This window comes from Euphorbia lathyris, chromosome 2 (assembly GCF_963576675.1).
Source record: "Euphorbia lathyris chromosome 2, ddEupLath1.1, whole genome shotgun sequence".
Classification (NCBI taxonomy): Eukaryota; Viridiplantae; Streptophyta; class Magnoliopsida; order Malpighiales; family Euphorbiaceae; genus Euphorbia; species Euphorbia lathyris.
Window position 1 is genome coordinate 107077910 of NC_088911.1, and position 17313 is coordinate 107095222.

Below are 17313 nucleotides of genomic sequence, written 5' to 3' on the forward strand. Positions count from 1 at the left end.
AGCCACAAATATGTCCCGACGTGTGAGCATCACGCCCCACCATGTGATAGGGCATGTGAGCATCGTGCCTCACCATGTGGTGGGGCGTATGAACATCACGCCTCACGATGTGGTGGGGCGTAATATTCAAACGCCCCAACATATGGTGAGGCGTGATGCTCACACGCCCGAGTCCGAACCATCGATTTTTTCCCAAAAAATTTGACAGAAATCAATGGAAGTTCAATCGGAAAAATACCTCGACTTCAGGGACAACGTCATTCTCGTCTCTTCGCGGTGATAACAGATCGCTCTCCATCAAACATGTTGTCTTTGATCTCGGAACAAAATGTATTTGGGAGAGTTTGAGAGGGTTTGAAATTTTCAATTTTTGGCTAAAGGGCGGTTACGTCTTTTATCGGGGCTGGAAGTGTGAAATTGGGGCTGGGTATAGTAATCCACTGAAAGAATGATGGTACATAAAGAGCCCTTGATATTTTTTTTCTTGTTCTCTCTGTGTGTGTCCTTCCTCCAATGTGGTTCTGATTGTCTCTTTTTATAGCTTTAACAATTGTGCCTCTTGGTTTTCAGGAAAGAGAAAAACTAATTTTTATTAATTCCTCATAAAAATATTAAGAGAAACTCTCCTTTAGAATTAAACTCTAATGGCTTGATTGGATGAAGGGTATGGAAGGGTTAATAAAGGAAGGGTATAGAAGGGTAGGGAAAGGTAGGGAAAGCTAAGGAAAGGGAAGGAAGGGTAATTTCTAACCCTTCCAAACCCACCAAATTGGAGGGTTCAAAATTGGATACAAATTGTTAAAAAGAAACCCTTCAAAACCCCTCCAAACCCTTACCCTCCTAATTTTTTTGTGTTCCAAACATGGGTTATTATAGAAACCCTTACTAACCCTTCATCCTTCCAAACAAGGGTTTCTATCAACCCTTACTAATCATTCCCTTACTAACCCCTCTAAACCCTCCATCCAATCAAGCCCTAAAAGAAATCCCCTTTAAGAATTAAACTCTAAAAGAAACTCATCTTTAGAATTAAACTCTAATTAGGACTATTTAAGAAAATCCTAATAGAGTTAAAATCTTATAAATATTATATATGTTAAGAATCACATAACATAAGTCATCAATTCTTCATTAAATGCTCATTGATCCACAGGCATATGTTAGGACATATCATCATTTGAAACTCATTTTCAGCACATGACTTGACAAATTTCTTCAAATTCTCTTTAAGCTTCATATCATCACCATTTTAACCATCAATTTGAAATTGAGTCTCAAAAATACCTACAAAACAGAAAACAAGGTAAACTTGAACCTAAACAACAAAACTAAAACTAAACCCTAAGGAATTAAGGTATAAAATAATGTATAAATATGGACCTATCAGACCTATTTTCATTTTCTTTGGCAATAGAACCATTGCCTTAGCAAGACACCCCCATACTTTCAAATAATTATAGGAAGGTTTTCTCCTTTCCATAACTCATGTGGTGTTTTGTCTGATTTCTTACGTGACACTTTATTTAAAAGGTGATTAGCTGATAAAACAGCTTCTCCCCACATGTTTCGTGGCAACCCATAGCTATTCAACATTGTGTTCATCATTTCCTTCAAGGTACGATTCTTATGTTCTGCTACTCCATTCGATTGAGGGGAGTGCGATGGTGGTACCTCATGAACAATTCTGGGTTGAGAGCAAAATTTGCCAAGTGGTTCAACATATTCACCACCACGATCACTTCTAATCACTTTAATAATAAAAAGTTGATTTTCCACTTCCTGCTTATAGATAACAAATTTATAGCTTCATTTTTTCTTTTAAGCAAATATACATAACGATATTTTGTATTATCATTAATAAAAGTAATAAAATATTTATTACCTTCTCTAGTTTGAATAAACTTTAAGTCACAAATATCACTATGTAATCCGAGAGGGTTTTGGGCTTGCTGCTGAGGGCCATGAGAAGGCTTTGAGCGTCTCTATTTTTTCTTCTCCTCCTGATTTCCTGTTATTTTTGCTTTCTGAAAATATTATGTGGGTTAACTTTCCTAGGCTAATCCCGGATTAATTTGTTGTGGTGTTTGTTTGGTCTTTACTTTCTTTTCTATACCAAAAAAAGAAAGAAAAGAGAACGTTAATTTGAAGTTTTAGCAAATATAGTTAAATTGTTTTGAAGTAAGATGCATGAGTTTTTTTTATCAATCATTAGCACAATATGTGAGTGTTCGAATATATATATTCTTTTATTTATTTTGAAATGATATATTCCTTTTAATTAACTTTGAAAATAAAACGTATAAAAACTAAATTTAGTTTGTCCATTTTGATTAATTTTTTTTTTGGTAAATTTTGATTAATTTTTTTAATACATCGATTAAGTGATATTTTAGTTACGTTTTTGGTTTTAATTTAAGTTTTTTTTTTTTTTTTTGTGGAGACACATATAATGGATACCCATATTGATTTGAAAAAGTTGTCATATTGTTTTTTGGTTTAATGCATATTTATACTTTTAAATTTGACACTTTTGTTTATCGGTACCCTAAACTTTTAAAATAACATATCATATTATAATTGACTTTAAAATCATATCACACATCTATAGTTGGTTTTAAAAACCTATCACATATCTATAGTCAGCTCATTCGAACCTTATACACACAAAATCATTGATTTATCATCTTTGACAGATGAAATACGGATGAGATGGCATGCATGCTATAGAAGAAAAGAAAAACGCGTGAGTTTGTTCTATATGCCACCTCATCTATAAAAACGACAGACTAATGATTTTGTGTACAAGAAACCCGAATAAACCAACTATAAACATGTGATAGATTTTTAAAATTAACTTATATAGTATGCTTTTAAAGCTAACTATAAATATGCGATAAATTATTTTAAAAAATTAAAAGTGCGGTTGGACAAAACTTCCAAATCACCATGCTTTGCTATTCTTGTCTTTAAAGTCGCCTGCTTAATCCCGAAGTAAAGAGGATAAAATAGTCATTACATCTTGTCCGTGAAGGGCAAAACTGCGAGTTCTCCGCCTAAAACGGAACCCTAGCATGTTTTTTCACTATAAATAGCGGCATTTCTGATTCAAGCCCCCACATTTTGCTGCCCCTTGTATTAGCTCGAGCAGTGTTGCTAGGGTTTCTGCTCTCTTCTGCCCGCCGTAGTCATCTTCTCTGGTAATATTTCCATCCATTTCTCCAATTCTATTAGTTCGTTTTCTCTTATTCCTGCTCATAGTTAAATCCCTTTCTTCTGCTTTTTAGATTGGTAGAAAGATTGGTAGATTGTTTTATTATTAGTCTTCTATTTTGAAACCACCTACTGATTAAGAACTAGATCAAGCAAACTTTTGATGCATATATGAAATTCTTCTAGATCCTAAGTGGAATTATCTATTACTATGCAAAACTTAGCTGAAATCTTTGTTGATGTTGGATCTTTGTGGTTGTAATCCGATCTAACATTTGGTTGTGAAAACTTTCAGATCTGTCTGAAGTAATATAAAATGGGTAAGGAGAAGATTCACATCAGCATTGTGGTCATTGGACATGTCGACTCTGGCAAGTCTACCACTACTGGCCATCTTATCTACAAGCTTGGAGGTATTGACAAGCGTGTGATTGAAAGGTTCGAGAAAGAAGCTGCTGAGATGAACAAAAGGTCATTCAAGTACGCTTGGGTTCTTGACAAGCTGAAGGCAGAGCGTGAGCGTGGTATCACTATTGATATTGCCTTGTGGAAGTTCGAGACCACCAAGTACTACTGCACTGTTATTGATGCTCCTGGACATCGTGACTTTATCAAGAACATGATTACTGGGACATCTCAGGCTGACTGTGCTGTTCTTATCATTGATTCCACCACCGGTGGGTTTGAAGCTGGTATTTCCAAGGATGGACAGACCCGTGAGCATGCTCTCCTTGCTTTCACCCTTGGTGTCAAGCAAATGATCTGCTGTTGCAACAAGGTAATCCCTACCTTGTTACCATTTCTGATTTTGCTGCTTATATTCTTGTGAACAATTTTCAATGGAGGATACCCTCATAGGACACGTGCTTGTTGAATTTTGATGTTAACGGAATGTCCAGTTCTATGATGGGTGTTTACTTTATTGAAGATTTATGTTTTTGACTTTCTGGGAGAGATAGCCTAATGGTTGATGGCTCCGGACAAAACCCGGGAATTCTTGAGGGTTCGAATCCCTCTCTCTCCTCTTTCTATACACTGACATCTATTCACTTGTTTCACAATCATTGATTGGTTTAGCATAGTAGTCTGTCTTTGAGAGCTGATCTCTGTAGTTTCAGTAGCAGTGCGTTATACTACTATATTTGCTTCCGCTGCCATTAATTTGTAATGTTTATGCTATAGCTAATTGAATTTGCATTTATGCCATAGCTAAGTGAATTTGCAGTTTGCTGTTCAGGTAGTTTAAACATAACACATCAATGTTTTTTGCTAAACTACGTGAGCAAATCTCACTACATAATTTGAATAATCTTTGTTTAGTGAGGTTTAAATTGTAGACCTCGGTTCACATAATTGTTCATTGGACCAAGGTCAAGTTTCTATTTAGTGTGTTTGTTCTGGGTCAGTAAAATATTTCAGATCTTATCTTTATTAATGTCATTTCTTTCTTCAAATCTTCCTTTCTTTTTTTTAGATGGACGCCACAACTCCCAAGTACTCTAAATCCAGGTATGAAGAAATTGTCAAGGAAGTCTCCTCCTACCTCAAGAAGGTTGGATACAACCCTGATAAAATTCCATTCGTGCCCATCTCTGGGTTCGAAGGTGACAACATGATTGAGAGATCAACCAACCTTGACTGGTACAAGGGACCCACCCTGCTTGATGCTCTTGACCAGATTAATGAGCCAAAGAGGCCATCAGACAAGCCCCTTCGTCTACCTCTTCAGGATGTTTACAAGATTGGTGGTATCGGTACTGTCCCAGTGGGTCGTGTTGAGACTGGTGTTATCAAGCCAGGTATGGTTGTGACCTTTGGTCCCAGTGGACTGACAACTGAAGTTAAGTCTGTTGAGATGCATCACGAGGCTCTACCAGAGGCTCTTCCTGGTGACAATGTTGGGTTCAATGTGAAGAATGTGGCAGTGAAGGATCTTAAGAGAGGTTTTGTTGCATCCAACTCTAAGGACGACCCTGCCAAGGAAGCTGCTAATTTCACATCTCAGGTGATTATCATGAACCACCCTGGGCAGATTGGAAATGGGTATGCCCCAGTTTTGGATTGCCACACCTCTCACATTGCTGTGAAGTTTTCTGAGATCCTTACTAAGATTGATCGCCGATCCGGAAAGGAGCTTGAGAAGGAGCCTAAGTTCTTGAAGAATGGTGATGCTGGTATGATTAAGATGATTCCAACCAAGCCTATGGTGGTTGAGACCTTCGCAGAGTACCCTCCATTGGGTCGTTTTGCTGTCAGGGACATGAGACAAACTGTTGCTGTTGGTGTTATCAAGAGTGTTGAGAAGAAGGATCCATCTGGAGCCAAGGTCACCAAGTCTGCAGCCAAGAAGAAGTGAGATTTTTGTCCATGATTTGCCCACAGTTGTAGGCATTTTTGTCTACCGAGTCTTTGTTATTTTTATGTTTTATTAAGTTGGTTCAATTAATAGCTTGCTTTATTGTCAGTGTACATTGCTGCTCTTGCATTTTGAATTTAGCCTATTGGAATGCAGTAATTTTCTTGGTATACCATTTTGTGGTGGATGTTTAAGAGATGTTGAAAACTTTGAGGCAATTTTATTATTTGAAATGAAGTTGTGTGGTAGATTCAAGTTTATCTTTTTATATAACTAGGTAAAGTGATAATATGCCAAGCAGACTCGTGAATTGCTCTCCCTAATGATAGCATCTGCTGGCATTGAGATGCTTATGATGTTATAGAGGCAAAGAGCAGGTCGATTTACCATTTTTGCTAATTGCCCAGTAATGGCGTCAGCAGTATTTAGGAGTATTCCTTCTTGAGTGCCACAAAATCCTATTATGTTTAGTGAGGTTTGTACTTTCAATACTATAAATACATGTGTATGTTCCACACAATGGAAATGAGGTAACAATTGGTAATAGTTTAATTTGAGCTTCACTCAGCATTAACTCGTAATGCTCATCATAAGTAACTGACCTCAAGCGAGCCTTGAGTGCTCGTACAGACAGACATAATTTATCTCCAGTTCGTGCAATATGTAATCAATAAATTCCTCAGAAGGCATGGGATATTGTATGGCAGCAAACTATCAAAAAAACGACTTTGTTTTTTGCATATAAACAAAGACCGCATTAGAATCACGTTGTAAATTAAGCAATTGATGGCAAAGAAAACGAACCTTGGTTACAGGCGACTGCTATGAGACAAATTCGGCATATATTAGCCGGGATGGATAGACAAGGTTGAACGAGACAGAGTCGAACCACTACAGCCTTTGGAGTTCATCGAGCTTATGCATGAACAGTTGGATGATGATGATGAATCAGTGCTTCCTTGGGGGCCCATATCTTTTAATTGGTGCTTTAAACTCTGAATGACTTTAGTATCATATAACATTTGATGATATGACTTAGTTTGATACTATTTTTTTTTATGGATAGTTTGATACTATTTGATGATATGACTTATTTGTAATTTTGTAGTTAATTATGATATTCATGTAATTCACCCTTTAATAATTCTATGTATTATTTGGCCTAAGATGATCTTGAAACATACACACGTATTTATAGCATTGATAAAGAATTATAAATCTGATAGTAAGATTTTTTTTTTTCAATCCTAAACACCTTCGAGCTAACGGCTTTGCAAAGATGTCGGCAGTCTGATCTTCCGTTGAGATGTATCGAACCATTTAAATTTTTGAACAAACTTCATCACGAACAAAATAGAAATCAATCTCCAAATGTTTGGTGGAATTATAAAAAACGGGGTTGACAGATAAGTAGATGGCACTGATAGTCTGATATTATCACACGATAAAACTGGAGGACGAGTCAATGGAAACCCAACTTCTCGAAGCAACATGTGAACCCAACTTAACTTAGACGTGCCAGATATAAGGATCCTGTATCCAGCCTTAGTCAAAGAATGAGACACTGTTCACCGCTTCCAAGAGGACCATGAGACAAGGTTTGACACTAAGAAAGCAACATAATCGCCACTGAATTTGCAATAATCTCCATCTCCATCCCAATCCACATTAGAAAAACAAAACAATGTAATTGCTTAACACTGCCACCAACAAATCGAAGTCCATGAGAAGAATTGCCCTTCAGATATCGCAAAATACGCGCCAATGAGAATTCGATGGAGAATGCATATATTGCAAGACTTTGTTATCAACAAATGAAATTCTCTGACCGAGTGAAAGTTAAATACTGTATGCTACCCACAATACTACGACAAATGTTGGATTGTAAAACGGATTAGTCGTATCAGCTTGCAAGTGTTCGCTGTTATTCATTGGGCTAGAGACCGAATTACACTTGACCATATTCGATTTGGATAAAAGTGACTGAGCATACTTCGATTGATTGAGAGAGAGCCCATCCTTTGTCCATGAAGCTTCAATACCAAGAAAATAATGTGATTGTAGATTGAAAAATTTGTCTAAGAAACTGATTTAACTGTCGAATTAGTATCCACTTCATGGTCTCTGATGAAAACCCCTGGCCACCAATTGGGCCTTGTGCCGCTTAACTTCTCCACTAGATTTTATTTTAGTTTTAAATATCTAGTGACACTCAATTAAGTTTGCCCCGAGAGGCAGAGATACCAAGCTCCATGTCACGTGGCTATTCTTTTCTACTCGTGCGGCACTTAACGCTTGCTATCAAAGTCGCTAAGTAAGCCTAATTGTACGTGTACGTGGTGGGCAAGAATAAAATAGGCTTTATGGACTTAGTAAGTTTGGGAGAAAGAAAGGGACAAAAGAGTTTTGCTAAGAAAGCTTTTTATATTGCTTCAAAGCTAATGCAACAGATTTCGTATGTTCTCTCTATTGTGTTACAAATGAGAGGGGATGCCTATTTATAGTTGAGGCACCGCCTTAACATGTGGCACCGCCTTAACATGTGACTAATATTTACAACCTAGAATATTCTATACAATTCTCAAATAAAATCTAAGCCTAGCAGATTCTAGAGAAATCCGTGGCATAGGCAACGTTTCTCCATCTATGGCAACGCTTCTAGAAGATTTCGGATAAGGCAACGCTTTCCTTCCTCTATTGCAAAGTTCTAGAAGCTTCCATGTCTTCTGCCGGCCCAGCCCATTAATACCTGTACAGTGCTCGGCCCAGCCCGCAGTTGTTCGGGCCTGCCAATTTCCTACGGGCCAGTCTTTCGCCCATAGGCCTAAACCGAGGTTAAATTGGGCTGTTTCCTGCCAGTTGTCATCCAATCTGGCCCAGCTTGCTTCACTAGCCCATTTTGGCTAGTCTTAAGCCCAAGTCTTTATCCCTTAGGCACAAAATTATGCTGGAAAAATTTAGGGCGTGACATCCAGGTACCATTTCTAACTGAGCATTATATTCCTCTGTCATTGCAGTCCGCGAAAATTCGGATTTAGAAGCCTCTAAGTATGTGGTTATAAAGCCCGCTTGATGCCCAAGGGTTTTCATCATAGACCAGGAATTGATCTAGTGTTAATTCGACATTTAAATCAGTTTATTGAGACAAATTTTGCAATCCGCAATCTGGGCAAATGACATTATTGTATTGGTATCTAAGCTTCGTGGACTTTCTCTCAATCAATTGAAGTATGTCCAGTCAATTTTATCCAAAATCGAGTATCGCCAAGCGTAAATAGGTCCCTAGCCTAAAGAATTCCAACGAACACTTGGAGGCTGATATGACTGATCCGTTTGACAATCCGACATTGTATCGTAGTGTTGCGGATGGCATACAATATTTCACTTTCACTTGCCTAGACACTTCATTTGCTGTTAACAAAGTCTAGCAATATATGCATTCTCCCTACCTAGAATGTTCATTGAGGCGTAGTTAAGCGTATTTTGTGCAATTTAAAGGGTACTTCTTGTCATGGACTTCTCTTTGTTGGTGGCAGTGTTAGGAAATTACATTGTTTATCCGATGCAGATTGGGGTGGAGATAGAGATGATCGCAAATCCAGAGGCCATTAAGCTGTTTTCCTGGGGCCGAACCTTGTCTCGTTCATAGACTGAGACCTATGAAGCACGGACACGTCCCCGGGACGCCGTGGCCGAGTCGGACACGGGGAAACGGCGGGGAGACGGCCGAAAAGTTGGACACGGATCGGGACACAGGTGGGACTCGGTTGGGTAAAAGATTAGGGTTTTTTTTTAAATATAAGGATAAATTACGTAATTTGTCAAAAAATCCTAAATTATGTGTAGTTTCTCACCTCCTACTCGCACGAATTAGGTCTTGTTCCTGCACTGCACAAACTTGCGATTTCTCCTCCTGTCGGAAACTTGCGATTTCTTCTCATAATTTCTGCTCTTGGGTTCTTCTCCTGATTTCTTCTCTGGGTTGGGATTCCGATTTTCTTTTTCTTTTGGGATAATAAAAAGAAACGATTTCTTCCAAGGATTTCTTTTTATATTTAATATATATATATAATTAATTATATAAAATTTGTCGTGTCCCCGCCGCACCTGTGTCTCATATTTTCTAAAAATGCCGTTTGCCGTGTTCGCACCCGTATCCGTGTCTGTGTCCGTGCTTCATAGACTGAGACTGAATAGAGGGCCTTGCATTGCGTCTGCCACGTCTAAATTAAGTTGGGCTCACATGTTTTTGGAAATTGGGTTTTGTATGAATGTGATTTGAAATTCAATATTAAAATCAAATTGTGTTGAATTTTGAACACAAGCCATATAATTTTGTCAAAGTTCACATTAGTCTCTTTCCCTTTGTTCACATGTAATTTTTGACTTTGATTTCTTCCATTCACATCCCAAAATTTTCTTATAAATACTATACATTGGCATAGGTTTGTGCATCCAAGCAATTGATGTTAGATTGCTAGTTTGAGTGATATTCTCTAAGAGAGAATTGTGAGGTTTTGGGTGTATTGGGGTTAAGGGTTTGGAGTGTTATTTTCTCCATTCTTTTGTGTTGGTCCCTGATAATTAGTTCCAAGGGGGGGTTAGGAACTAATATAACTTTTTCGCGATTTAATTAAGCTGACTGGAAGTAATTTTTGAGAGTTGATTAACTCTGCTATTGGTCAGCTTGGTGAGATATGTTCGAAGACAGATTTAGTCAGATGTTGACTAAAGTTGTCTTCTCGTGAGTTGAGAATTGACACTCTTGGAGGTCAGCTTCTAACTCAGCACCACTTATTTACTCAAGGTCAGCTTAGGCAATTTATATGCTGAGTAAATTTAGCAAACAACACATACAATATAAGAGAGAGTTCAGAGATTACTCAGTATCACTTATCCTGATTCGGCCTCTCTGCCTGCGTCCAGTCCCCAGAGTCCTCCGGGCTTTTTGAATCCAATACTGAGCTCTTTAACTGTAGAGCACAAACCAATTACAAGGCAGTTGAATATGCAAGAGTACCTTCCTCTATTCGTCTACTCAACTCCTACTAAGTGCTACAACCCAGCACCTAGATTTCTTTACTACTGAAATGCTTACAACTTAGCACTCAGCTTCACTCTCTCAATATTGCTATTGATCACAGACTTGTTCCTTTTTGAACTAAAGAACACTTTAGATGATTACAACTCAATCTAGCATTTACACATAGAATAGAAACGTGGGTGTAAGATTCTTTTTGTATTTGAGTGCTTTTGAAACTTTCTCTCTTGTATTTTTCTTTTTATGCTTCTATCTTGTATCTATTTTGGTTCTTCGATTGTCCTTTTATAGACGGAAAACTGTGGACTTGATTGTTTAAAATGTCTTGACCGTTGTGACCAAAACAGCTCTTTTAGGGAACATTTTCTGGAAATCTTCAGGCTGCACACCATTCCCTGCTTCTGTTTTTCTTCAGGCGTCAGGTTATCTTTTAGCATCTATTTTGTTTGTTTGTGACAGTTGTCTATTTCCAATAATCCAACGTCCCATGACTCTCGGAATCAGTCTTCTTAGGTATCTTCGAGGTTCCAATTATTGGTGCAGATGTTTGGCAGACTTTGTCTTTTAGTAGAACGGATCCTTCATGCTGTCCTGATGAATACTCAGCTTTGCTTGTTCATGTTTCATGCTGAGTTCCTCCAAGGTCAGCCTTGTTTTGTTTGTCCGTTACTGAAGAGGTCTTCAGCTTTAGTCAGCTTCGTTTTGTTTCCGAGCTTTAACTCCACTTTAGCTTCCATACTTTTATGCTGAGTTCTTTTCTACTCAGCTTCGCTTGTGCTGACTTTTGTCCTGTCTTTACTTTATATATATATATTTTTGCACTCAAGATTCAACAAACATATTAGTACAATTAAATCAAAGCATTTAAATTTAATTGTCTCTTAATCATGGATGATTTTGTCAAATCAAAATCTTGTGGAAAGGTGTTTCAACAAACTCCCCCATTTTGATGTTGGCAAACTACATAATTACGGAACTCAGTTTTAAGTTGCCCCATGATTGAAATTTCTGAATTGACTCCCCCGTAAGGGTTGCATTCATTTTATCTTAGGCCTTCTATGATTAGATTTGTTGCTTTTGATTATATTGGCTTAATTGTGGAAAGATGTTGTTTCTTTGACTAGTTAGATCAGGAAAGGGACAAACTGATATTAGATAACTGTTAACAACACACACAACAACCATAATTTCTGGATAACAGAACAAAAGCACATTATCCTAAACAGTGGATAATAAAAACAAAACAGGATATGATATGGTGCCAAAATTCCCAAAATTCTAGACACAAACTCTAGACACAGACTGGCTAGATTTACTTCACTTCTTCTTCCTTAGAGCTGATGGGTCAACATGAGCAATGCGTTTGCCTTTGCTTCCAGACGCAGACGCAGATGCAGTTCCACCTAAAGTTAGAGGTTGAGTTCCTCTCTGAGTTCCACTTTTACTAGTCTCCCCCGTTTTGCCATCATCGGGTTGATAAAGGAAGGTTTTATTCCTGGCGGCAGAGGAGAGGTAATTGGAATATCGTTGAAGCCTTTTGGTGCTTTCTCCCAAACAGTCAATTACAGGAACGCTATCGTCCTGAACATATCTGGGGACTCTAAGAGAACTGCTTGTCATGCTCAGGAGACATTCATGTGCCTTACTCAGACAAGAAATGGAGCTAGTGACCTGACTGTAGGATTGATGGAACAGTTTTAACAACGCAGAGTCATAGAACATTCGTTGTGCATTGTTGATCCTCATGGCTTTCATGATGGCTTGCGAGAAGCCCATTAGCTCTGTGTTGGATACTGGATCAACATCCATCTGTGCCCTATCAATGTTCAAGAGTCTTACTGCCTCACTCAGTTGATCAATCGTGCATTGAGAGGAAGAGGATACAAGGTCACGGGTACTTGTCAGCTCTGCTTGAAGCTTAGTAAAACATTGTTGGAGCTCGGTGGTGGTGATAGATTCTGTATTGCTTGGTGGACTGGATTTAGTTAGCTCAGCATATAGCTTGGTGAAGCAATCATGCAACTCAGCAGATGTTGCAGATCCAGTGTGGGCAGTTGCTTTGGAGGGGGACAGTTCCTCTGCTAGCTTAACAAAATGGTTTTGAAGCTCAGAGGAAGTGACGTACCCTGGATTCACTTCAAATAATTGTTGAATTTTTCCTTCAAGAGTGTTCAGATGAGTGGCCATGATGAGCACTACATCAGTCAGTTTGGCCATCTGCTCTTGGGTTGGTTGCTGGGTTTGTACTGCAGTAATAATACTGACCAAGTCTTTCAGGCTTCGGAGTTCTTGTAGAAGTTGAGTGATACTGGTTAGGTGAGAGGGCTCTTGAGTGGGCTGGCTACCTTCAGCTTGAGTAGAATGAAAGTCTTTAAGTAAAGACTGAGCTGAATCAATGACCCTACGGCCAGATTCAGTTGTATTCAGGTATGCGAACTTTGCAGTATTGGATTCAGAGGCTGGTGTAGGATTCTCTGATGGTGGAGGTGTTGGTTCTTTTCCAGACTGAGTACTTGGACTTTTATGAAGTTGTTGAGCTGAGTTGTCAACATTCTGTGATGGAGGTGGAGTTGAGATATGAGTTGGCTTAATTGGTGCAGCTTGACTTGGATTTGTAGGGTTCTTGGCATGTTCCTCATGTTGAGTAACAGTGGCTTGCTTTTCCGCTAGATCTTCCAGTGGAGATTCAGTGGCAGTAGAGAAATACTTGAACTGTATTGTAGACATATCTGTTTCTGGCTCGTCAAGGGGAAAATCGGTCATTAGATCAAGATGTTTTTGCGCTTTCTTCTTTAATCTCCGCCGGGTCTCAGTTTTTGGCGGAGAATGGTCAAGTTGAAGACCTTCACTTGACTCAGCAGCAATAGTTCCTTCCCCTACTGGTTGCTCAATATTACCTTTTTCCCTTGTTTGCTCAGTATCATCACGAGGGCATGCTTCCTCCTCAGTATGACCTTTTTGTTGCTCAGCTTGTTCCACATCTTTCTTTCCTAGGTCAATCCCATGACCTTCAGTTTGTGGTACGGCTTCCACTATCCTCAAGGAGTGATCTCTTTTTCTTTTCTTTAGTGGGGTTTCCGGAGTCTCTTCGTCCTCATCTTCAGGCACTTCTGGCCTTTTCCTTTTCTCACCGTGCTCATCAATTTTGTCAGCTTTGGCTTTCTGCCTTGATGAAAGCCTTATTTTCTTTGGAACAGAGTGGATATCCTTGGAGCTAACTTCTGAAGCCTTCCTCTTCTTCCCTTTTTCAGGCTGAACTGACTTGGGTGACTCAGTATGAGCCTCAACTTCTTGAGCAGGCTCTGCTTCAGGTTCCATTTCTGCATGCTCTTCTTCCTCATCCTCCTCTGCATCTCTAGTTCCTTCATACCCTTTCAAGGGTTGATTGTACAATAGTCCATTCAGGAGGACAGCAGTGATTTCATTTCCCAACGAACTTACCTCACCCACAGTTTCTATTTGCTTGTCCTGTATAATCTTTGTAATGAGTGAACCCAAACGTAGTTTCCTACCGCCTCGTAGATACAGGGAGATTAAATGGAGTGGAAGTCAACATGTGCCATATAAAGCACTGTTCGAAGTTGGACGCGGAGGAGGCAGAGCTGAGTTTAGGAAAGACAAAGTTAGTCAGCATAAAATGAACCATCTTCTGATCCTTACCCATACAAGTACTGGGTATTTCTCCTTTATGATCTTTGGGTTTGCAGAACCCTTTTAACTTTTCAGAAGTGGCTTTAGGTATCTTTTCCTTTGTTGTTCGAAATTGGATTCCTTTGTTCGGTATCTCTAACAGTGTGGCTAGATAAGCAGGGGTAATAACGATTTTCTGACCTTTCACATTTGTCTCCAAGTAATCTGAGTCGTCTGCATCAACTCGTAAATTTGAGTAGAACTCTCGAACTAATCTTGGGTAGGCTGTTCCTGGAAGGGAAAAGAGACCTGTCCAGTTGTTTTTAGCAATCCATTCACAGAATGGCGTTTCACTCGACACGAAGCTCGAAGAGAACCACCGGCATTTTAACACTTCCATATTGTTGACCTTCGAGTGTACCTTGATCATTATCCTTTCTTTTTCTGTTGAAGGACCAGCGTGGTCAGTAGACGTGTTTTGCGCTTCAGGGGTTTTCTTTTTGCTTGGAGACATTTTTGGCGATTTTGAGATTTTTGGAAAGGAAGAGGTTTGAGTTTTAGGGATTGCAAGAATGAGAAAGGACGAGTGAGGGTTCAACTATTTTATATAAATCTCTGAGGATCCTAAATTATTACCTTGCCGTTTTTCTCCTAGGGACGTTCAATCGTCAGATACTCTGTTAATTATGATATCTTTGGCGCATGGGTTTTTGCCATTAATGTGCGTCTTCCCAATGTGTCAGATTTTACACGTGTAGGTTTACTTTATAAGAATGGTTTATTGCCGAAATTCGAAACGTCAATGATATTGAGTACCTATCGTTTGTTAAGGCGATCTTTCTATTTCCTATTGACTCAGCATAGGTTACGCACTCAGCTTGAGTCTTTACTCAGCATGAAGTAATTCGCTTATCTACTCAGCATAGGATGTCTATTTAACCATTATGCTTAACTTAGTGTAATTGCTTACCATGTGTACACAGGATGGCTATGTCAACCTAAGCTTAGTGGATAATAAAGATTTTTCTCAACATGACATACGTACAATCATTCAAAGGTCCACTCATAAATATTCAATGTAAAATTTAGTTACAGTGGATTTGACATACCAATTGCTTCCCTTAGTGTGTTGAATTGCTCTCGTGCCAAGGGTTTTGTGAAGATATCTGCAAGCTGATCGTTTGTTGGTATATAGGTCAGCTTGATCTCATTCTTTAGTACATGATCTCTGATGAAGTGATGCCTTATGCTAACATGCTTCATCCTGCTGTGTTGGACTGGATTTTTGGATAGATCAATGGCACTCTTGTTGTCGCATTTGATCTCTATTATCTTTGTTTTGACTCCATAATCCTCGAGCTGTTGCTTTATCCATAGGACTTGTGCAACACAGCTTCCAGCAGCTACATACTCAGCTTCAGTTGTAGATAGAGCTACGGATGATTGCTTCTTACTAAACCAGGATACTAAACAGCTTCCAAGGAAGTGACATCCTCCTGAAGTGCTTTTCCGTTCTAGCTTATCTCGTCCGTAGTCAGCATCAGTATATCTAATGAGTGTGAAGTCATTTGAGGTTGGATACCATAGACCTGCATCAACTGAGCTTTGCAAGTATCTAAAAATTCTTTTTACAGCAGTTAGATGAGATTCCCTGGGGTCAGCTTGATATCTAGCACAATAGCATACTGAGTATTGAATATATGGTCTACTAGCAGTGAGGTAGAGTAATGAACCTATCATACCTCGATAGAGTTTACTATCAACTGACTTACTCTTTTCATCCTTGCATAGGACAGTATCAGTACCCATGGGGGTTGATATTGGTTTGCATTCTTCCATGCTGAACTTCTTTAACATTTCCTTGGTGTACTTAGATTGACTTATAAATATGTCGTTCTTGCCTTGCTTGATTTGGAGTCCAAGAAAGAAGTTGAGTTCACCCATCATGGACATTTCGAACTCAGTTTGCATCTGTTGGCTAAATTCTTTGCACAAAGATTCGTCAGTAGCACCAAAGATTATATCATCAACATATATCTGTGCAAGTAGGGTATGTTTACCCTTTTTCTTAATGAACAAGGTTGTGTCAGCTTTTCCCCTGACATAGTTTCTGGTAAGCAGGAAGTTGGTCAACCTCTCATACCAAGCTCTTGGAGCTTGCTTTAGGTCGTACAGAGCCTTTTTGAGTTTATAAACGTGATTTGGAAATTTTGAGTCTTCAAATCCAGGAGGTTGATTGACGTATACCTCTTCGTTTATAAAGCCATTAAGAAATGCACTTTTTACATCCATTTGGTATAATTTGAAATTCATGTAACTGGCATAGGCACACAATATTCGTATAGCTTCTAATCTAGCAACAGGGGCAAATGTTTCTCCATAGTCTATACCCTCTTGCTGACTATAGCCTTGAGCTACAAGTCGGGCTTTGTTTTTAACCACATTTCCATGTTCATCTAGCTTATTTCTAAAGACCCACTTAGTTCCTATGGGCTTTTGATTCCTAGGTTTAGGTACTAAATCCCATACCTCATTTCTGGTGAATTGATCAAGCTCTTCTTGCATGGCATTTATCCAATACTCATCTTGCTCAGCATCAGCGAAATTCTTTGGCTCATGTATTGATACGAATGCAACATTGCTGAGGTATTTTCTAAGTTGATCCCTGGTCATCAGTTTGTTGTTAGCGGCATCAAGAATGGCTTATTCTGTATGCCCTCTTGGGATCTTTATTTCCTTTGGCAGTGCTGAGTCGTTTGGAAGAGGTGTTTCTACAATCTCTACAGGAATATATTGGTCAGCAAATGATATTTCAATTTCTTGCTTACCTTGAGTCAGCTCCTGTATGTTAGGCATTGTGGCTTCTGGTTGATCAGCGGAAGCTGAGCCTGATTCTTCTTCTTCAGACTGAGCTGACTTACCTGTAGGGTCAGTTTCATCGAACGCAACATGTACAGACTCTTCTACAACTTGAGTTCTTTTATTAAATACTCTATATGCTTTACTGTTTGTTGAGTACCCTAAAAAGATCGCCTCACCAGCTTTAGCATCAAATTTAGCAAGGTTGTCTTTTGTA

General features: G+C 38.9%; 1 protein-coding gene across 1 annotated transcript; it reads left to right on the forward strand.

The window, feature by feature from the left end:
• Positions 1–3041: 3041 nt before the first annotated feature.
• Positions 3042–5736, forward strand: LOC136219345 (elongation factor 1-alpha). The gene is made up of 3 exons (XM_066006725.1): positions 3042–3197; positions 3506–3988; positions 4685–5736. Exons 2-3 carry the CDS (start codon positions 3527–3529, stop codon positions 5564–5566), a joined length of 1344 nt encoding a protein of 447 aa, XP_065862797.1. The 5' UTR covers positions 3042–3197; positions 3506–3526; the 3' UTR covers positions 5567–5736.
• The last annotated feature ends 11577 nt before the right edge of the window (positions 5737–17313 follow it).

Excerpts from the sequence above, each read along its gene's own strand:
- LOC136219345 (XM_066006725.1), top strand. The coding sequence starts at position 3,527 with ATGGGTAAGGAGAAGATTCACATCAGCATTGTGGTCATTGGACATGTC. Across the intron at positions 3,989-4,684 it reads TGATCTGCTGTTGCAACAAG|ATGGACGCCACAACTCCCAA; the intron begins GTAATCCCTACC and ends TCTTTTTTTTAG.